General features: G+C 33.8%; 1 protein-coding gene across 2 annotated transcripts in view; it reads right to left on the minus strand.

The window, feature by feature from the left end:
• Positions 1 to 7,032: 7,032 nt before the first annotated feature.
• Positions 7,033 to 23,409, minus strand: part of IBTK (inhibitor of Bruton tyrosine kinase) — an 82,886-nt gene continuing 66,509 nt past the window's right edge. For both annotated transcript variants that reach the window (XM_045184814.2, XM_024576684.3), the window contains exons 26-29: positions 17,750 to 17,899; positions 9,916 to 9,987; positions 9,363 to 9,495; positions 7,033 to 8,309 (exon numbers count right to left, since the gene is read on the minus strand). In XM_045184814.2, the coding sequence (XP_045040749.2) occupies positions 8,178 to 8,309; positions 9,363 to 9,495; positions 9,916 to 9,987; positions 17,750 to 17,899 (487 nt within the window). In that variant the 3' untranslated portion in view covers positions 7,033 to 8,177. The remainder of the gene's footprint in view (positions 8,310 to 9,362; positions 9,496 to 9,915; positions 9,988 to 17,749; positions 17,900 to 23,409) is intronic.

Genomic DNA, 23,409 nt, shown 5'->3' on the forward strand with positions numbered 1-23,409 from the left:
AATTTATCCATTTTGTCTAGGTCATCCAATTTGTTGGCATGTGATTGCTCACAAGTCTCTCAGGATCCTTTGTCTTTCTGTCATCAGTTTAACATCTTTCATTTCTGATTTTGAGTTCTCTTTTTCTTGGGAAGTCTAGCTAAAGGTTTGTCCATTTTATTTTTTTAAAACAAACAGCTTAGTTTCATCAAACTTTTATACTGCATTTTTAATCTCTATTTCATTTACTTTTAATGTTTATTTCCTTCTTTCTACTAATTTTAGGCTGTGTTGTTCTTTTTCTACTTCCTTGAGTTATAAAGTTAGATTGTTTGAGATTTTCCTTATTTTTTGCTGTAGACATTTTTCCCTCATAGAAATGCTTTTGCTGCATTCCATCAATGTTATTTCCATTCTTATTTGTTTCAAGGCAAATTTTAATGTCTTCTGAGTTCTTTGACCCATTGCTTGTTTGATAGCATGCTATTTAATCTTTCCATATATATGAATTTTCCAGTTTTTTCTTGTATTTGATTTCTACTTCATACCATAATGGTTGGAAAAATGCGTGACATGGTCTCAATATTCATAAATTTACTAGGACTTGTTCTGTGGTCTAATATATGATCTGCCCCAGAGACTATTCCATGTGCACTTCGATGTGTATTCTGATGCTCTTGGATGCAATGCTCCATATTAATCTTTTAATTCCATCTCATCTAACATGCATTTTGGGTTTTTTTTCTGTGATATAACATGTACTTTAAGGCCAGTGTTTCAATGTTGATTTTCTGTCTGTTTGATCTATGAAAAAACTTTTATTTTCTTAACAGCAAGTTATAATTAGGACTAGCAAATTTTAGGACACAATGTAATTTCAAAAAAATTTTAAACCTTACTAAATATTTGAGATTTAAAAATTAAGCAATTTATAAATATCCCCCTTTTGCTATCAATTAATGAAAAGCCCCTGATTTTGGTAACAAACACTATTTAAGGCTTTTAAACTTAATATCCCAAGTATGTTTTCCATTCTCTTCCAGTTACCAACCATCTCTGTGGCATGGAAAATAACTGTTTCCTTTATACATGTCCCTTGATGACCCTTCCCCAATTTTCCATTATCCCTTTCCCACCTCCCCTCTGATTACTGTTAGTTTGTTCGCTATTTCAATGTCTCTGGTTATATTTTGCTTGCTTGTTTTGTTGATTAGATTCCCTTATAGGTGAGATTATATGGTATTTGTCTTTCACCACCTGGCTTATTTCACTTAGCATAATGCTCTCCAGATCCATCCATGCTGCTGCAAAGGGTAGGAACTCCTTTTTTCTGCTGCATAGTATTCCATCTTAGAAATGTACCATAGTTTTTTGATCCACTTATTTACTGATGGGCACTTAGGTTACTTCTAGCACTTGGATATTGTAAATTGTGCTGCTATGAACATTGGGGTACATAGGTTCTTTTGAATTGGTGTTTCAGGGTTCTTAGGGTATAATCCCAGCAGTGGAACTGCCGGGTCAAAGGGCAATTCCATTTTTAGTTTTCTGAGGAAATTCCACATTGTCTTCTACAGTGGCTGCACCAGTCTGCATTCCCACCAACAGTGCACTAGTTGAGGATGGGTGGGGCATTGGGGTGGATGGGGGAAAATGGAGACAACTGTACTTGAAGAACAATAAAAAAAAAAAGAACTTGAAAAAAAGTAAAATGTATTTACCACTTATTATTAAAGAAAATTATTTTTCAAGTTTGATTCATTAAAAAGGAGGTAAATACAATGTTAAAAAAATAACTCTACCCAGATTATCATGACTAACATAGCTTCCCTTTTCTTTCACCTCAAAATAACCGTCCTCAGTACTCTGGTGTTTTTTAACTTAGGCATAGATCAGAATCACCTGGAGGGCTTGTTTAAAAAAACAGAGTGTGGGGCCCACTCTCCCATTTCCAGATTCAGTAGAACTGCAGCAGAGCCATTCATTTTCATTTCTCAAGTTCTGAGTGATATTGGTGTTGCTAGTTACCTAGAAGCCAAACAGAACCACTCACCTATGACATCTCCAATGTCTTTCCTGAAGTTTGGAAGAAAAGGAACTTCCCTCCTTACCAAGTTTTACTTTGTACTCTTGACTCCATCTTCAGCCCCCTTCTGCAATTATTCCCTCTATTCCCAGCATCTCTAGTCTCTATTGGCACTGACCTCTCATTATCTGCTTTCTTGATGTGTAGCCCTTCACTTTTTCAAACACAAAAGAAGTGCCCCATCTAACAATCCTTTTTCTGTCTCATGCCATCTCATCTCCGTGTTTAATACCAAATTTGTATGTAAAATATCCTTGCACCTCTACATTCCACTACCTTTTCTCCATTAGTCAGATCATCTCTGAATCAGGTCCCAGCAGAAGACAGTACTCTTAACTTGGGTAAATCATTAATGGACTCTTTCTAAAAGTGTGGGCAGGACTTAGGAAAACTGTAACGGATATTACAGCAACCTAGGCTAGAAACAATGGGAGTGTCTTTGCCATTCCTAGACGTGAGTGGGTGAGGTAAAACATTTACCAGAACCTGGAGAGAGTGCTGCATGGAGAGCAAGCTACCTCAGAGGAGCTGTAGCCTTCCTGTGAGTAGAGAGCAGCCCATAACACCACCATAGAGGGATAGGAATTGAAAAAGAAAAAAAAAGCTGCTTTCTTTTTCCTCCTGTCAATATGCCAGTGTGAGGCTAGTGCTCCAAACCAGGTAAAGTAACAAGAAGCCACAGAGAAAATAAGCTGGTTGATTTTACACCCTGAAGTTCAAACTCACAAGACATAGTAGTGGGGAGAACAGAGAATGGATCGGAGGTGCACAAAGAAGACAGCCAGCACAGTCCTACCTCTTTTGTTCTTCAGCATCTATTCTTGTCCTTTATTCAGGTAACAAATAGATGTCCTCAATATAGGAATCTGTATATAAAGTCCTATGAGCTGCTATTTCTTAAGAAGCTGATGTCAATACATTCATATTTTTCTAACACATGGAACATTCTGCAGGATAGACCATAGTTAGGTGATAAAACACATCTCAATAAACTTTAAAGGATTAAAGCAATATAAAATAAGTTCTCTAAATTTAACAAAATTAAATTAGAAATCAACATAAGAATTCGGGGCTAAATTCCCAAATATTTTGAAATTAAACAATATACTTTTAAGTAATCCATGTTTCAAAGAAGAAATCTAAAAGAAATTAGAAAATATTTTGAACTGAATGAAAATGAAAACAGAACAGGTAGAAACTTATGGAATACGGCCAAAGCAGTGCTTAATGGTAAACTTAAAGCTTTAAACACCTATAAGTGGATAAAAGAAAGATCTTAAATAAAAAACCTAAGCTAAAACATCTAGAAAAAGAACAGTAAATTAAAGCTAAAGAAGCAGGACAAAAAGGGAATAAAGATAAAGGTTGAAACCAATGAAAAAGAGAATAGGAAAAACAATAGGGAAAAATCAAAGGTAACACCAAAGTTGATTCTGTGAATAGCTCAGCAAAGTTGGTAAGAGCGAGGGGAGAGAAAACAAAGATCACCAAAATAAAGAATGAAAAGGGGACCTCACTACCAACCTTACAGAAATTAAAATGATTAGAAAATACTATGAACAACTTTATGCCAATAAATTAGACAACTTAAATGAAATGGAAAAATTCCTAGAGACAGAAATTATTAAAACTGACTCAAGAATATAAAAAAAATTGTATCAGAACACAGAAAACTCACTAGACCTGTAACATGTAAAGAAACAGAAATTGAGTAATTAAAAATCTTTCCATAAAGAAAAATCCATACAGGTGTCAGGTGGGTACTAGATCAGAGTGGTCACTTCATAAGTTATATAAATGTCTCTTCACTGTGTTGTACATTTGAAATTAATATAATATTGAATGTCAGCTGCAATTGAAAAATAAAAAAAAACCCATACCCAGATGACTTCTCTAGCAAATATTTAAATAACAAATAGTATCAATCACTTATAAACACTTCCAGAAAGCACAGATGGGACTATTTATCAACTCATTCTATGAGACCATTATTATGCTGATTTCAAAGTCAGAAAAAGAAAGCAGACCAATATCCCTCATGAATTATAGCAGAAATCCTCAATGAAATATTAGTAAATCAAATTGAGCACCTCTTTTTGCAATGCTATTAATGGTCCATTTATTGACCTACTGATAAATCACTGAGCTTAATTTTTTTTCTTGTGTTATGGTTCAAGATTTTAAGATTTAAATACACACATACAAGAATTAAAAGAAAGCTTAGTTCACACCTTCAAAATATAAGTAATTCAGTGACTAATAGAAAAATAAAAATAATGGCAGAACTTGACAAGGACTCTAAAAGGTATAGTGTTAAGAGGAAATAACAATCAATCTATGTATGCTGTTTTTATTTATTTATTTTTGAGGGGACATGAGAAAAACAAAAGAAAAACTTTACAAAGGAATTAGAATTTGGGTTGCCTTAATCATGAATAGGAAAAATTTCAATAAGTGATGAGAAAAAAAAAAGTAGGTATTTGCATGAGGAATGCTTGAAGCCTATTTGGGAGAAAGAGGTCATCAGGTCTAACTTGACCAGTACATGTACAGATGAAAAAAAAATCAGCTGAAGATATATGAACTTGAAAGTGTAGAGAAGTAATTTAGGTTTCAGAGCAGGGAAAAGCCAAGCCATATGCTTTGGGGCTATTAGTTTTGGGAAGTAATGAGCTTAATGGACTGGACCAGGGAGATGGGGAAAAGGGTAGCAGAAGTTCAGGGACTAACGCAATGGTTCTCAACCAAGTCAACCTTTCATGAGTTGGTGAGATCAAAGCTGTTTTCATAACATGTTATTTGCCTTTTTCCATCTGTTTTTCAAGTTTTCATATGCGTGTGATATCAAGAGAGTGAGTGCAGAGGCAGATACAAGAATCTGGGAGTCCTCTATTAAACCAGACAGTAAAGACCTAAACCTGAAGTAATTTTTACATATGAAAATATAAAATGGTCCCATTCTTCTTGCTGTTTTGTAAAATATATTTTCATTAAAATGTTATAATTTATGTTAGCATGCAATGGTTTATGATTTTTATGAGTTAAATATTTAAAGTTTTTCTGAGTACATTAAATATGGATAGATGTAATCCATATAAAGAAAAGTTCTTTGGGGTCCTCAATAACTTTAATCAGTATAAAGGGGTACTGAGACCAAAACATTTGAGAACTTCTGAAAATAATGAAGGACATAAAACACAGTAATAGTAATAAGAATGAAATGGAAAAGATTAAGTTAAAATATATTGCAGACAAAGAATATATACACACACACATACACAAAATGGGGAAAGAGACAAAGAATCCAAAAGTTCAGCCGGAATGATTTAGGAAATTAACAGAATAAGAGATAAGAAAATAAAAAAAGATCAGAGTTTGGGGATGGCAAGAATCAGTTTTGACACAAATGAAATGCTAGCCCAGTAGACACATATGTGAAAATGAAATACATAAGGGCTGTGACAGAGTTTGACGGTCATGTGGGCAGGAAAAGGACCAGGTTGTTTGGATATCCTGAATCACCTGTCCCCAGTTCCTGGTGGAAGATTGTTGTAGATTCTTCTGAAAACATCTCTATACTGCCAATTCTGGAAGCTTCTGGGTTACATTTATTTTATTAAGAGCTTTTAAAAATATATATTTTCTCAGTCTTAGCTCAATTTCTGTAAGTAATTCAATTTCTAAGAGGCATTCTGGTGTAGTTGTAGGGGAACCAGACAAAAGATAGAAGACCTCACCCTCATTAGTCACTTTCTCCAATTTATAAAACAAAATGGAATATGCAAAAATAATCTGCACAGCTTCTTCAGATCTAAAATTTTACAAAACAGCCATCAACCCCCTTATCATGAACAAACACACCCCAGCCTCCAAGAGTTACAGAACCAACCCGAATATTATCCAGCTACACCTTTCTCAACTAACTGTATCTGTTGTTGTAACAGATACAGCATTATCTGTTACAACAACAGATAATGTAAAGCAGAATTATCTTTACATTTATTTTAAAAGCCACCTCTTTAGAACTTTAAGAGAAGTCCTAAATCTTGAATTTTGTCAACAAATTTGAATTTACCTCACTGATAGACTTGGTTTTGCAAATTTTAAGCATATTCTGATCTGACACCAATTCCCTATGCCCAATTCCCCACCTATCATCCCAGGCTAAAGAATTCTATAATTGTTTTGCTTAATCTTAAAAACCTATCTCCTCCATCCTACGGACCCTCTAAGTTGCCCACTGCTAGGTTTTCTTCAATTCTATGAAGTCTCTGGTAGAGTCACAGGATTAAAGGTGAACTAATAACCACATGTCACAGAGGCAAACCACATGTCAGAGGAAACCACCACCACTTTCCTGGGCTCTTTAGTGGCAATGTATCAGGTTGCTATCTATCTTCATGGAATTGCTAATGAATTACAGTTTCTAGCAGTGCTTATCTTTCATTTTACTAGCAAAATAACTCTTTTGAAAGGAAATTTAATATAATACCTCACTATATAAAATAGGCCATAAAATGCAACTATGGATTAAGGCTTGTTAAGGCCTGAGGCCCCACAGATTCGGTCAGCCCTTGTCCCTCCTTCCTATCTCATCCAACAAAGGCCCTTTAGGGTGGCTCCCAAGCAGCATGAAGTATCCCATGAAAGTCATCATCAGTTCATTGCATCTCTAAGTATTCGATATGTCAATATACATGTAAGAATCAAGGCTTCAAATAAATTACTCAGAAGGCTCCCTTACTGCAACACCAATAAAACAAAATTCATTTCTTCTCAATTTACTCAAACAAATAATACAAAACTTCTCACAGGTGCATTTTAGGACAACTGCCCTCTTTTAAGTGGTCAAGGAATAGATACAGCATTCACTTAAACACTGACTACAGTATCTGATATCAGGAGGAATAATTAGTAATTCCTCCTATAATAGATGTCCATACAGTACAAGATATTAAACACACAGCAGTGATCAAAATTTTTTATTGCACATTTGCTTACAAGTTTGCTTCTTTCAGGTAGCGCTAAACCTCGAGCACTGAGTTAGTTTCAGCCATATTTCCATCATCTGAATTTCCTGTATGTTCCCCCAGGCTAATGTCCTAGAAACTCTAACATTGACCATCTCAATTTGTCTAGGTACTGGAGCACAGATGTGACATTTAAAAAAATTTAACTAGTCAAAAATAAACCAAACAGCATACTGTAAAGAAAACAAATAATGTTTATGTCTACTCATATAATCAATCCAGTCTCAGAGAATTTCTGATTACATAATATTGTTAAGGTAACTATAGACCAACCTTCTTCTAAATTATTTTGTTCTTGTAATGTATAATTAAGCATTTGTTTCAGAAAATTTCAACACTTTAGAAAATGGACTCTGTCACAATTAGGCTTTTATAAGGTCTCCTCTCCCCACCAAGGAACAACCCACATTGACTCCGAATCTTACAAAGGAACTGTCACCCTGGACTGAGATGTTCAGAAGTGTTCACGTTCCCTTTGCACTGTACTCCACAGTTTAATGCAAAGTAGATAACATACTAGCCAAGCTGAAATAATATAGCATTTGGGCAGTTCACGCTTTAAACAGACCAGAACATTCATAGCTTGATAAAAAAAAGACACAAAAATGAAACAGAACTACTGTAGTAAACACAAAACTTTGGCCATTAATGGATCAAAGATAATGGCTAATACTACTACTCTAAGCTCATCAATGTTACATCAAAAAGAAGTGACAACAGATATTTGGCAAAAATCTTCTAAATTATTTATCCCAAATTTTCAAATGGAAGGTTTTTTATGTACCACTCAAGTTTTATGCTTTGATCGCTACCATTTTCTTTTCAGACCTACTCAGAAGAAATGATTTCATTTAAACTTAATCTAGTTTTTCCTCTCACACACTTTTACATAAAATTACTAAAATCACAATTCTAAGTAATTTCTATTTAATCATACAAATATTATATGCTGAAACTGCAGTACAGAAATTAGATTTTTCTTCTATGTAGAATGGCGTTACTAAACTTTAAGAACTCTTTTCCACAGCTTTTCTTTGTACCAATCTTGACTTATGAAAAACGCATCTCAATTCCACAGCAAACTAGCATCCATGCTTATTCCACGTAGGTACTGCCAGTGGTCCCTGAGGTGTCCTTTCAACAATGACAAACTCATCAGGGTTGCCAAATGCCTCATAGAAAACCAGTAACTCTTGTATTGCATGCTCCTCAATCTGAAAAGAGGGAAGGAAAAAACGGGAAGACTTGCTTTACTCTTTTAATTATCAGCTAAGCAGGATTATAATACCTTTCCAATATCCTTCTGTGGCACTACTACTTTCTATGTATACAGCATAGTGGAATTAATTTAGGTATCCTACCCTTGGCAAGAAGGCTTGAGGCCTGAGCTAGGAATAATCAGATACCCACCTTTCCTTGAATTTTAATCTTGAGCAGAAGAAAAAGAAAACCTGAAAATAGTAGTTGGAATCCATTCTTTCCAATACCTTCATTCTGTGAGATTAACTTCTATCACTGTACAGGTCTTCAAACTCTTGCTTGTACGGTTTCTAGGGCAACAATGGGTCTTTGTTTCCAAGCCTGGCTTTCTGGTCTTTCAGCTTAAGTCTGTGGAATCGTTTCTTTTTTTTTTTAACTAACAACTTTTTTTTTTAGATTTGAAATTCATTCATTCATTCATTCATTCATTTCGAGATAGGGAAGGGAGGGAGGACGTGAGGGAAATGTGTAAGAGATACATCAATCAGCCGCAACCCAGGCATGTGCCGCGACCAGGAATCAAACCAGCAACCCTTTGGTTTGCAGGCCAACACTCAATCCATTGAGCCACACCTGCCAGGGCAGTCTGTAGAATCTTAATAAATAGATTCTACAAGCTGAATAGTTTCTACAAACTATCCTCAAATAATTTTTTTCCTTAAGTAAGCCAGAACTGGTGTGTGTTGTTTTAAGAACTCTTAATAATGCTCACTGAACTTCTGGGGAATGTGTAATATGCTAGATAATGCCAAGTTCTCTACAGGTCACTTTTAAAACAGTTCAGAGAATCACCAGTGCTAAAAATACTAGCTTTATCACAATTTATTAGTTCTAAATTAGTTATCCTGAATCCATCAATACTTAAATTGTTGAATTTCAGTTTACTTATATATTTTAATCTGATAAATATATGCACCTACACGAAGCAAACATAGTTTTCTTACGACGTAAGGATAAAAATAGTATAGGTCTTCCCAAAATTAAACCCGCATAGGCACGGTCTTTACCTGAATCAAAGCCAAGGGTTTTTCTCGACTCCTGATAAGTGCTGCTTCCTGCTGTAGTTCCTCTTCTACAATGGATGCGAAAGTGACTGGGGCTACCCCAGGGGGAGCACCCAATGAAGAAGATAACCAGGGACTGAGAGAATAATAACACAATCAGTTTTCATTCATCTTCCCAAATTTTTCACCCAATTATCTCCTCTTAAATGCTCTTTAACAGTGTTACATTTTTTCCGTGACCTACAACATAAGGGACTTGAAAGCTTTTGCATCCCATTTACAGAATAATAAAGTGAGAAACGGAAAAAAAGAACTAACATTGTACTTGTATCAGTGATGTAGAGAAAATTTTAGAAAACATCTAAAAAGTGAGATGGGGTAGATGCAATATTGATGTTATACTGCATCTATACAAAGGTCACAAACTTTGGAGCAGAGAGTATTCAGATAAAACATTCTATTCAGTATCATACTATTCCCGATTTCTTAATATTCTCTTTCAGTGCTAAGCAATAGCCTACCTCTGGAGGCCCCAAAGCTAATCAATTAACCTTACTTGTGGCTGTCTAGAAGCGGTACATCTGCAATGTGGTTGCTTTCAGGTCCTGGGGTACCATGAGTAGAGCATCTGCAAAACAATGCCAAACTGAAGATTAAAGCTCATAGAAACATTAGTAAAACTGCTTATTGTAGAAATACAGAGGAAGAATTGTAATTCCCTGACTCAGGGACAAATTTATGTATGCAGTCAGACTTACCTTTAAAATTATAAACAAAGAAAAAATCTATAGGTACTTAAACAATTTTGTGTATAAACTACCATAAGGGAAGACCTTGCAAGAAATGGCCTATTTTTAAAAGTAATATTCGTATAGCCATTTCTTGTAATCAGACATACATTAAGAAATACAAACAACTTTGTGAAGATGAAAAGAATGAGCTAGTGAGCTGTTGGGATAAACATGAGATGATGAGAATCTAGATTAAGATGGCTGTAAAATAAATGGAAAAATCTACATTCTGAGAGAATGGATAACTACATTAGACAGAGACTGAATGCAAACTCCCTTAAGTTCCTTGAAAGGACCTAAAATCAGTCTAAGGCTGAAGATTACAGGCTTAATTTAGAACAAACATATAATGACTTAAGTGGTGCTCAAAAATCATCCTGGTGTCCAGAGATCAGCTAATGTGTTTTTGAAACTTTCTAAGAAATGAAAAATAAATAAATAAATAAATGTAGAACCAATTATTATTTAATTGTTAAGTAGCAGCTACAAGCTCTGTCTTAGAAAATGGTATGTCACTGGCTAACAGAATTTGATATTAAGACTAAAGTATCTTATATAGGCCTTGTTAAATCAAAGTTAAGCAATCAGAGCTTAAGTATAACAACTTACTTATGAAATATTTTGTAATTTATAAAGTACTTTCATATATATTAAGCTTTATAATAAACCCATAGGATAGGCATTACTGTACTTATGAAATATTTTGTAATTTATAAAGTACTTTCATATATATTAAGCTTTATAATAAACCTATAGGATAGGCATTACTGTATTTCCTATATGAGGAAACTGAGGCTCACAAAGGTTCACAGAGGCCTTTTATAACCATTAGACTGAAACTCCAATCTGTTTCATAAAATTAGAATCGCAGCAGAAAAATATCATCTTTCTAATAATGATTTTTCCATGGATAATCTCATTAACTACAAATTTACCAAAACAACTTAAAGTTTGTCAAAATTTCATCTTAGAATGAAGTAAAATTATTAACTAAAAGAGTTATGATTAAGCAAATATAAAAAACATTCTAAGCTTTTAGATAATAAATATAGCCCTATTAAGCTTACAGTATGTACAACACAGAAACAGGTATCCCAATAGACAATTTGTATAAAATTCAGCCTTCTAAAAAATAAAACATAAATACTCCAGAAAAATCTTCTTTCAAATACTTCTGTTCAAACTGAAGAGCAATAATTTTGCTGAATTTAGACTTTAAGAAAACAACCAAATTACTTTTTGTTCATATAGCTGAGTTTTTTAAAAGAATTTTATACTGACTTAACTACAAAGATCTTTATATAAGATTAGAGCTGATATAACAATTTTTGTCTCCCAAGTAGTTTTTCTTACTAATTAGAAACACAAGATCACATTGTGTGCTCAAAATTACTTAAGGAGGTATTTAGTGAAAGGAAAATGAAAGAAAACATTTTAAAATGAAACACCCCCCACACACACAAGTAACAATAAATAAAGAGAAACTGCATAAATCCCTCTTTTCTACATTTTAACATTCCCAAATAACACTTCAATTCTTGGATTTCCCTAGCCTTGGGGAAAAAATTACCTTTTCTACAATGAAAACACAAATGTATGACTGACGGAATTTCCTGCGATGAGCTCCCTCATCTCTGCGCCACCCCTCCATTCCCTAAAGGACCTAAGTATTCCTTCCCCTCTTCTTGCTTTAATTTCCACTATTTCCTCTGTTTATACTGTCCTTTCTCCTCTCTTCTTTTAAAAATCCCATCCTATTTTCAAAAACTTGTGGCAATAAAATATATCAATAGTTTTTTCTAGTATTATTTATATTGCTATAAAGATAATGATCAGATATTTGGGACTGAATACAAAAAATGTTTATGAACTACACTCAAACCCTTCTTGTTCAATGAAGTTTCCCCTTACAATTCTAGCCCAGCCACTTTTTCCTTGTCTGAACCACTCATCTGGCACTTAATCAGATGTTGCTCTGTGACTTCTTTAACACTGTTAAATTGTACAGTAATTTCTTTATTTTCTTTTGACTGTTCAAGAAATTTTTACTTTAGAAGGTATCTATACTACATGTCTACAGCTAATTTTATTTTTTTTACATATACCTACCACATTCACATTGACAAAGAAATAGAAATGACTATTGTAACTAAAATGATAAAAATTGAGAGAATGAGCTGGAACCAGGGCATGAATTAGGTGAGACTGAACTGTAATTCCATTCTCATTCTGTCATATAACTTCCATGGGTGCATACCGAGACTTAGCAACTACATTTCAAACACATTTAAGGATGGGCCTGTGTATCACACTTTTGCATACACTCAAGAGGCCAGCAGAATGTTGTACATATACCAGCTGTCCCATAATTTAATTAATTAGTTAAGATTTTACTGCATCTGTTATGGTTTATTATTTCCTTTTAAAACTTAGTTATGATTACATATTTTCTATGGTGAAATTAAAAAAAAACTCAAGCTGTTTTCTTTCTCAGGGATCAGATGATAACACAGAGCTATTTAAAACATCAACTTCTACTTATCAAACACCCATCATATGGATGGCCTGATACTTTCATAAACTCCTTTAACTAAAATTTCCAAAGTAGTATAATAGCATATACCACTTTCCACAATTACGAGCCCTGATGTTACAGCACACTCTAGTGATCAACTATGAAACCACAGATTCTCAGTATTTTAAGTGTTCTATAGCAAAAATATTTATCCAAAGAAATTGTATACTTTTAATATTTAAAATACTAAAAAATTACAAAAATGAACTTAATACTTCATACTTTAAAATTTACACATCTAAGAAATACAATATAACTTACTACATTAGAAACAACTGTTACTTGAGACAGAGCTACAATTTTATTTCATTTACTTATTCCATCAGTCACCAAATGCTCACTGAGCACCTACCACATGCACAGAAACATGCTAAGCACTGGTGATGAGCAAAGGGAGCAATCTTCCTTGCTCCCACGGAACTATGTAGTTGAATATACAGACATGAAAATGCCTGTAGCAGAAAACATCAAAAAGAGAATCCCACTAATAAAAAGTATAACTATGAAAAGTGTGAAGAGTGAAAAGTGCATGGAGAACATATATAACAGGAAACTAGCCCCAAAAAGGAAGCCAGACATCTTCAAAGAATATGACTGAATAGAGGCTGAAAGAAGAGTCAGAGTCAATTAGTCAAAGGGTAGGTAGGTGGAAAGAAGTAAATGGCACTTGAGAAACCAAGAGAAGGCCAAGATGGCTATAGTACAGAGATCGTTAAAAGATGAAGCTGAAGAGGATGGCAGAGGCCTTGAAGACCATGTAAGAATGCTAGCTTTTATCCTAAGAGCAGTAAAATCGACATGTTAAAGAGAACACACTGGCTCAGTATTTTGAAGGAAAGGAAGGCTAGGGCAAGACCAGCCAGGAGTCTTACTCAAGTGACCAGGGGAACGATCACAATAGTCTGAACAAGGATGACAGCAGTGGAGGTAAAGTTCAGTGTATGGATTTGAGAAATATTGAAGAGATAAGAGCACCACATCTTGATGACAGACTGGACACTGGTGAGAAAGATGGATATTTAAAGACTTGAAAATGCCATTTAGTGAGGAAGAAAAATTGGGAAGAATGGGCTGTTTAATGTTTCATCTGTATAGTTGTTTGATTTTGGTTTTATGAGGGAGGTATGAGGAAAACATTAAGTCTAGATTTTGACATAAAGTGTAAGGTATTTCTGAACATCCAAATAGGATAGGATATCAAGAAGGTAGTTGGATAACGAAGTCTGAAGCCCAGATGATAGCTGTGGGCAGGCGATATAAATAAGGAGCCCGTAGTGTGTAGCTGGTAACTGAACAGAGAAGCTTATGAAATGGAGTAGGAAGAAAAAAAGTGAAATGAGATGACCTGTAATTGTACTTCAAGTACAATGAGTTCATATAAAAAGCGTCAGCAATATGGAGGACACTGAAAAACTTAGCCTGTTTCAGTGTAGCAATGGGACTGGAAGCCAGAATGTATTATGAAGTGAGCAGGAGCTGACAGCTCTTTGAGGAATCTGGCTGTGAAGGGAGAAGATTGGTAATGATATGACAACTGCCAGACCAGAGTGTGGGCGTTGAGTAAGGGACTGATGATCTTACCCAGACCACATGACTTGAGCATATTGAATACCAGATGGGAAGAATCTACTTAAAAGGAAAAGGTGAATATTTACAAGAAAAGAGAGGGATAATTCATAGTTTAAGGCTTCTGAAGTATAAAGGAGTTAAGACACAAGCAAAGGTAAAAATACTAGCCTTGGATTGGAAGGATAACTCTTCTGCAAAACAAAAAAGGATAAGATGAATACAGATAGAAGCAAATAGTGCCTCACGGTAGGAAAATAAAGAATTTACTTTTCTCTTTATATAAAAACATGGTCTGCAGGACATCACTTGTCATATAACTTACAAAACCAATGATATTCTTATGTTTTTCTTATTTCAAAAAAAGACTACATACCACATTGTTTTTAAAAATATAATAGATGTAGCCCTGGCTGGTGTGGCCCAGTGGGTTGAGTGTCAGCCTGCGAACCAAAAGGTCGCTGGTTTGATTCCCTGTCAGGGCACATGCCTGGGTTGCAGGCCAGGTCCCTAGCTGGGGGACACGCGAGAGGCAACCAATTGATGTTTCCCTCCCTGTCATTCTCCCTCCCTTCCCCTCTCTCTAGAAATAAATAAATAAAAATCTTTAAAAATAAAATAAAAATATAATAGATGTAGGGTTATTACAGAGGACAATAAAAAAATTTTAATTTTTGTCTAATTAAAAAGTTTGTCATAGACAAACTTAATGAGAGATGTGTACATGACTATTTTTTTTTCAATTACAGTTTACATTCTGTATTAGTATCAGATGTACAGCAAAGTGGTTAGAAAATCATGTTTACTGAGTAGCCCCCCCAAGTACTTCAAGTACACACCTGACCCAGTACATAATTATGATATTAACTATATTCCCTATGCTGTAATTTACATCTCTGTGACTATTCTGTGACTACCAATATGTACTTATTAAACCCTTCACCTTTCTCATCCAGCCCCCCAAACCCCTCCTCTCTGTTAACTGTCAGTCTGCTCTCTGTAATCTGAGTCTATTTTGTTTATTTTGTTCTTTAGGTTCCACATATAAGTGAAATAATATGGTATTTGTCTTTCTCTGACTTATTTCACTTAGCCTAATACCCTCTAGGTGAGATTATCACTCCTTTTATAACTAAGTAGTATTCCACTGTGCACATGTACCACTGTTTTTTATCCACTCATCTATTGATCGACACTTGGGTCACTTTCATAGCTTGACTACTATAAATAACGCTTCAATGAACATAGAGGTGCATAGGTTCTTTTCAGTTAATGTTTGGGGTTTCTTCAGACATGTACCCAGAAGTAGAACTGATGTATCATGAAGCAATTCCATTTATTTTTTGAAGAACCTCCACACTGTTTTCCACATTGGCTGCACCATCTGCTTCCCACCAACAGTGGACTAGGCTTCCCTTTACTCCACATACTTGCAAACATTTACTCTTGGTTGAATTATTGATGATGGCTATTCTGAGAGGTGTGAGGGTGTACCTCATTGTGCCTTTGATTTTCGTTTCTCTGATTAATGATGTTGAGCATCTTTTCATCTGTCTACTGACCATCTGTATGTCTTCTTTGCAGACGTGTCTATTCAGTCTTTGCCCACTTTTTAACTGGGTTATTTTTCTGGTGTTAAGTTAGCTGAGTTCTTTATACATTTTGGGTATTAACCTCTTATCAGATGTTTCATCGGTGAATATCTTCTCCCATTCATTATGCTCTTTTCATTTTGTTAATGGTTTCCCTTGCTGGGCAAAAATTTTTATTCTGATAGAGTCCCATTTATTTTTCCTTTTGTTTCCCTTGCCTAAGAAGATATGTCAGAAAAAAATATTGCTAAAAGAAATGTCAGATTTTTAATGCTTATATTTTCTTCTAGGAGCTTTATGGTTTCAGGTTTACATCTTTAATCCATTTTCAGTTTATTCTTGTATATGGTTTAAGAAGGTGATTTCGTTTCATTTTTGTGCATGTATCTGTCCTATTCTATGTTTATTGAATAGACTGTCTTTTACCCCATTGCATGTTCTTGCTCCCTTTATCATAAATTAATTGACTATATATGCAGGGGTTTATTTCTGGGCTCTCTTTTCAGTTCCACTGATCTATGTGTCTGTTTTTATGCCAGTGCCTTGCTTTTTTGATTACTACAGCATTGTATAGTTTGGTATCAGGTAGTGTGATACCTCCCACTTTGCTGTTCTTTTTCAAATTTCTTTCAGTGTCTTTTGTGTTTCCATACAAATTTTTTGGATTATTTGTTCTTGTTTTATGAGATGAGCCATTGGTATTTCAATAGGAATTGTGCCGACTCTATAGATTGCTTTGGATAGCATGGACACTTTAATGACATTAATTCTTCCTATCCATGAGCAAAATCTGTACTTCCATTCATTAGTATCTTCTTTGATTCCTTTCTTCAGTGTCTTATACTTTTCTGAGTACAGGTTTATTTTACAACATTTGTTTATAATTATGTATGTAATAGATACAAAACACATGCATGTGTATATGTACAAGTGGCACTCAAATGTAGCTAGACTTAAACATTTTTACTGCCAAAGCTTAACAACATTTAAGAGATTACATGTATAAATTTAAAATATAAAACCTCTTTTGAAAACATACTGGACTTTAAAAACCAGTCTCAAAAAACTGGAAACCCCCAAGGGTCCCCCATCAGTTGTGTATAAGCAGATTGTTTTATATCCATAAATAAAACACTACTCAGCAATAAAATGAAATGAACTAATGATACACATAATAACTTGAATAAATCTCAAAATATATGCTGAATAAAGAAGATTTGTTAAGAAGTACACAATGAAGGAATCCATCGATACAGAACTCTGGAACACACAGACAGTCTATGCTCACAGAAACAGGTTAGTAACTGCACGGGCAGCAGAATGGGAAAGGGAGGAAGGGATTACCGAGGGGGGACAGGGAAACTTCTGGAAATGAGTTATGTTCATTGTCTTGAATGTGGTTGATGATAATGGTTTAATGGGTATATGCACATGCCAAAAGTTCAAATTATATATTTTAAATATATAGTTTATTATAAGCCAATTATATCAAAATAAAGCTTCAAAAATACACATTAATTCTGAATGTAAAAGAATGTATAAAAATCTGCCTCACTGCCCTGGCTGCATGGCTCAGCTGGTTGGAGCGTCATCTTGTACTCCAAAAGGTTGTGGGTTTGATTCCCAGTCAGGGCATATACCTAGGTCGCAGGTTCCAATCCCATTTGGGGCACATATGGGAGGCAACTGATCAATGTTTCACATCACTCCTTCTCTCCCCCTATAATCCCCCCGCCGAAAAATCAATAAACACCTTCAGGAGAGGATTAATAAAAATCTGCCTCATAAGTATATAAAGATTATTTCAGAACATAACACCACCACAGAACATTTTAAGGTAGAAAATGCATGGGTTTATTTTATTACCTTATAACTTTTGGAGGCTGGGAAGTTTCAATTCCTTTAAAACAAACTTTTTTGACGTGATCTCCTGAACTATGCCCAGTAATAGATTTTTTTCCTTCTACTAAGAAATCCCAGAATGACTTGGATGAAAATGAATATAGAGAAGATGACCTGTAAAAGACAACAGAGATCACATTAAAAAATTCCTTTTTAAAAAAAGAAGTCATTACTGGAAGTCATAGGGTATACGGAAAAGAATGTAGATAAAAAATTTTACATTACGTAATTACAGCTTTCAGTACAATGTTGGATTTTTGCTGTTAACTGTGAAGAGCTAATTATGTGATAAAGCAATAAATGCAAGTTAACATAGATATTGAATGATAGCAATGACATTAGTAACAGCTACTACAACTATGTCTCAGGTAAAAAAAACTATGCTTAATAAATTAAATAATTAAGTTCAGCAGATGAACTATTACTTCTGAATAATGCTGGTAATTTTATTTCTTGATTTGAGTTCTGGTTGCCCAAGATTTTCAGCTTGTGAAACTTCATCAACCTACACACTTTTAACTACATTTCTAAGTGCATACATGTTTCAACAAAAAAAAACTCATTTAAAATTTAAATCTGATTTTACATGGATAGATTAGAGGAAATAAAACTTAAGTTAATCTAAATAATAGAAAACATAAAATCAATTACACACAACATAGATGTAATACATTGAATATTAGTTAAGATTGGAATTAATTTCAGAACAATATCCACCAAAAAACAGGAAAAACATTAAAAATTACCTATACAGATTATTTTAGCTTCCAAAGATTTCATGCTTAAATTTATATGGTATCACAATCTTTTTATTCGGCAATCAATGTTTTACTTTAAAATCAAGAATGTAAAAAGGGCCCTGACTGGAGTGGCTCAGTGAGTTGGGCATCGTCTCACAAAGTGAAAGGCTGCCGGTTCTATTCCTGGTCAGGGCACATGCCTGGGTTGGGGACTGGGTCCCTGGTTGGGAATGTGCAAAGGGTAACCAGTTGATCGCACATCGATGCTTCCCTCCCTCTCTTTCAATCTCCCTTCCCCTCTTTCTAAAAATAAATAAAATCTTAAAAGAAGAAGAATATAAAACAGATCTGTAGGGTAGTAGTCAGGATTAGGCACACATACTCTGTCGATAAACTGAATTCAAATCTTGGCTCTGTCATACATTAGCTTCAACCTTGGGAAGTTACCTAACCTCTGTGCTTCAGTTTCCTCACCAATAACATGGAGACAGTAATATCATCTCCTTCATCTTAACAGTTATGAGAATCAAATGTTAATTTATGCATTTAAAACAGTACCTGATTCAGAGAAATGCTATGTAAGTCTGTCAGTATCCACAATTTTCACATTTAACAAAACTAACTTATTTTGATTTATGAGAAAAAGAAAATAAGAACACAGAAGTTCTGACATGAAGCAATAAAATCAGTTAATAGGCTTAGCATGCCTTTCCTTCCTAAGGTGCGACTAATTTGGAAAAAATAATTCAAAAAGAAACTTTTATTATTTCATACACTGTACAAACTACACTGTACCCTTAGCATCATTTTCAGAATCTGTAACATTAGTCAAAATTACGAACAATAATAATGTAAACTATTTCCTAGTCTAATTTTAATTTTTTCCATTTTATTTACTTGGAAACAAAATGGCATGTTAATAAGTGAATACAAATGCTAACTGGATACTTCCCCCAAAAGTTAAAATTCATAGTTTGAAGATACCATAAAATCCACACCTAGATTAAGTTCATAAACTCTAGGGTAGGGCAAAAGGAGGCTTACAGTTGAACATATGGAAAATAATACAATAATTAATAAATAACAACATAAGAATAAACTTTGTCTTTGACACACTCACATCTGTAAACCTATTTTTGCCCCACCTATATTTAGGGTACCCCATAAAAAAGAAAGGTCTTCTAAATTTCCATATCCTGTTTAATAACATATTTGTACCTGCTTCTGGCCAAACCATACTTGCAAAAACATTTGTATATGTATCATATCATTTAATCCTTATAATAACAATCTTGACAGAGTATTTTCATCACCACAAAAAATGTACAACCAAAGTTCATGGATCTTAACAACATAAAATCACCAGCGATAAGGAAGAACTGGGATCCAAACCCAACTCTTAAGATCACAAAACTCATAATTTGCCTTCTATTCTACCACTGCCTTGCATAAGAAATCAGAACAACACTCCTTATAAAATGCCAAAGATAACAAAGATGGGAGGAAAATAATGATGATTCACACTTTGTTTTTTTAACATATGAGTCAAGCATACATCCATTCATAACAAGATTAGCTAAAAATTTTTACCAAATTTCTATTTACTCAGTAAAGATTAAATGAACACAAACTGCTTCACATAAAGATTTTTCTTAAAAACTGTCACCAAAAACTTAATATATATTAAGGAAATCAGTGATTTATTTTAAAAAATCATGTGACCCTATTATAAAATTATTATTTAAGTAAATAATAATAACATTTATATATTTGTTAATACAGTATTAGTGGTGCTAAATGTATTCCATGTATCAAATCCTATGATATATGTACTGTGAAATACTCACAATACCCTTGTGAAATAAGTACTATTTTTAGCACTATTTATGGACAAGAAAATACAGACAGAAAAAGGTTAAATAACTAATCTAAGTTCACAATGCTACCAAGTAAGATTTCCATGATTTAAATTCAGAACCCCAGCTTAATCACTATACTCTACTGCTGTGTCCACATTTAAGTCATTTACCCTAAGTAAAATCTTAGCTCATTATGAGAGAAATTTTCTTTGTAGATTTGTATCAGACACATGACCTACTAGTATTCACGTTAAAAATATTTCTCAAAAGAAACTTACCTGACTTTGAATTTATCACAAAATTGCCCCCAAACACATATATACAACAGAACATTAAAAAATTATATTCATATACAAAATAACCACTCCCCATTTCCTTACTAGTTCCTTTCTCCTCCAAAAAGCCCACATACCTGAAGATTTCTATGGCAAACAAGGGAACTATGGTGTAAAGTATAATGTGTCATTAGTCATTTGGGGAACAAGCTGACAAATACTCATGCCAGAAAAAATCCCCCAACTGTCTCCTCTTAAGTAATTCATGACTCTAAACACAGAAACTTCACAATGACATGTATAAAGAGCACAAGTTATCAGATTCACCCTACTAGTAATTTGGGAACTTCTAGATGTAGTGATCTATATCCTAAAAGTTATTTTTTTTTAAAGTTACTTATAACATCACCTTAAGTATATACAGCTAACAGTACTTACAGAAGATCAAACTCACATGTTCATTAATCATGCCCAATAGTTACCTATAAAATGTCTTACACAGATTTCTTTAAATGAGTTCTGTTATTCTTTCCACTGATCATGCCATAATTTGAAAGTGTGTCTGATTTCCTGTGATTTTACTTTTGTAACTCATAGGCTAAAGCTATTTTCCATCTTAGCAGCCAGACAGACTTCACAGAGAAGTACTTGTAGATATTTGTAGCACACAACAAATTAATCAAGATTTGTTTCTCAGCTAAAGCACCCGGAAAATTTTACTTTAATGAATAAAATTCCTAGCTCTAAAAAGTTAAATAATTGAAATTAGTCTATAACTTATAGGCTAGCTCTAAAATGGAATTTGGAAGAATTTACATTTATAAATCAAGCCAGACCACAAAGACTGTGCATTCTTCCACTGAGGTTTTATTTCTCCAAGTAAAACACTGGATAATGAAAAGTGGCCAACTCCTATATACACTTGGTATTTTCACATTAGATATAAAACTCAATTGGCTAGAACTTCATTCTAATGCAAGAACCAGTTGTCTTTAATACTTATTGTCACACCTAACTGCAAACAGCAGGATTTATGACTATAAATTGGGAGAGTCATATGGACTCGGTGAATGAATGTGTGAACAAACTAGTGAAAATCCTTATTACAACCAGCAGCAGACTTAAGAGAGCTAATTTGTATTGATAATTTGCTAATTAATTGCACATTAACCTTAATGTTAAAATAAACATAGTATAAAAACATCTAAGGAAATAAAATTGCATTAGATAATTCATCAGGATGATAATGTTCCTTTCAGAAGTATTTTTTAAAGCTTAACAGTAAATCACTACAGTAATGAATACATTCTGTAAATAGAATCTATAAACCAGATTATTTTTTCAAAGCAGAGTAGTTTAAAGTCTACCAACTTTGTTTAGATCAACATTTACAAGAAATGTGGTCAGAAAAACAAATCTGTTCCATTTTTTAACTTCTTCAAGCATATACTACATGTATTTATACCCTATGTATATCTGATTAAAAATCAAGTGATATACTAAACTTGTAGCACTCTAAGAGTTCAAGAAAATTAACCTAATAATGATTATTTACATTTATACTAAATATAAATCAAAATCCAAGAATACTAACCAACTATTTTATGTAAATGTTCTTAAAATTTCTAACCAATCTTTTCTAATCTGTGCTATTAACTTAGGATAAAATTTCCATAACCAAATAATAAATTATACATATATCATTTTATATATGCTTATTTTATTATGTTTATTAATACAAACATACTGACATATATCGTACATACATATTTTGTTACCTTAGCCCACTTTTTAATAAGTACAAATAAAAGCAGTACGTAAATTCAAAGAAAAAGCAGTACATAAATTCAAAGAAAAAGCAGTACATAAATACAAGAGCCCTAACTGGTGTAGCTCAGTGGATTGAGTGCCAGCCAGCCTGTGAACCGAAGGGTCATTGGTTCAAGTCAGGGCACATGCCTGGGTTGTGGCCAGGTCCCCAGTGGGGTTGAGTGAGAAGCAACCACACACTGATGTTCATCTCCCTCTCTTTCTCCCTCCCTTCAGTTATCTAAAAATAAAATCTTAAAAAAAAGAATTTATGAGAAATGAGCTTTAAAGGATCCTTCAGATATCAAAACTACAGTTGCAAGAAATCATAGAAAGGGCATAAATGATTAATTTTATAGCAATGCAGATACATCTTTGATAACTCAGAACAAAATTATAACTGGTCCATTAAGATCAATATTCTTGGCATCCCAAAACACATTTCCTTTGTTATAAAATCCATTATTCATTTGTTTGTATTTAACTTTTCCAATCACATTTCCATAAAATAAATGTATAATAAACATCTCTTACATTTCTTAGTCACCAAATTATTTTTCAGTGAAAAATACTGTTGATTACACTTGGACAAATTCTTTGGCATCTATTTCCCCATGTTTTTAGAATTCTCTTTAACAGAATTCTTTTGAAATTTAGATAGTCTCTTCAGTGTGGAAGTCTGACCTCATGTTATCAAATCACTGGGGAAAAATTGTTCCTAAATTTGAAAATCAAAGTCTGAAGTTTCAGATAAAGGCTGCATTAATCCTTTCCCCTGAAATCCCCTATTAGGTGAAAAAGGGGTCATCAGAAATACATAAACCCCCAAAGCAAAAAGAATAAAGCATTAAGCCAATGGCAGACTAAAACTAGTAATATACTTTGGGAAGATGGAAAAGAACTAGAGTGAAGTGAAACGGTGGTACAGTGTAAAGCCCAGA

This window comes from Desmodus rotundus, chromosome 11, assembly GCF_022682495.2.
Source record: "Desmodus rotundus isolate HL8 chromosome 11, HLdesRot8A.1, whole genome shotgun sequence".
NCBI classification, from domain to species: domain Eukaryota; kingdom Metazoa; phylum Chordata; class Mammalia; order Chiroptera; family Phyllostomidae; genus Desmodus; species Desmodus rotundus.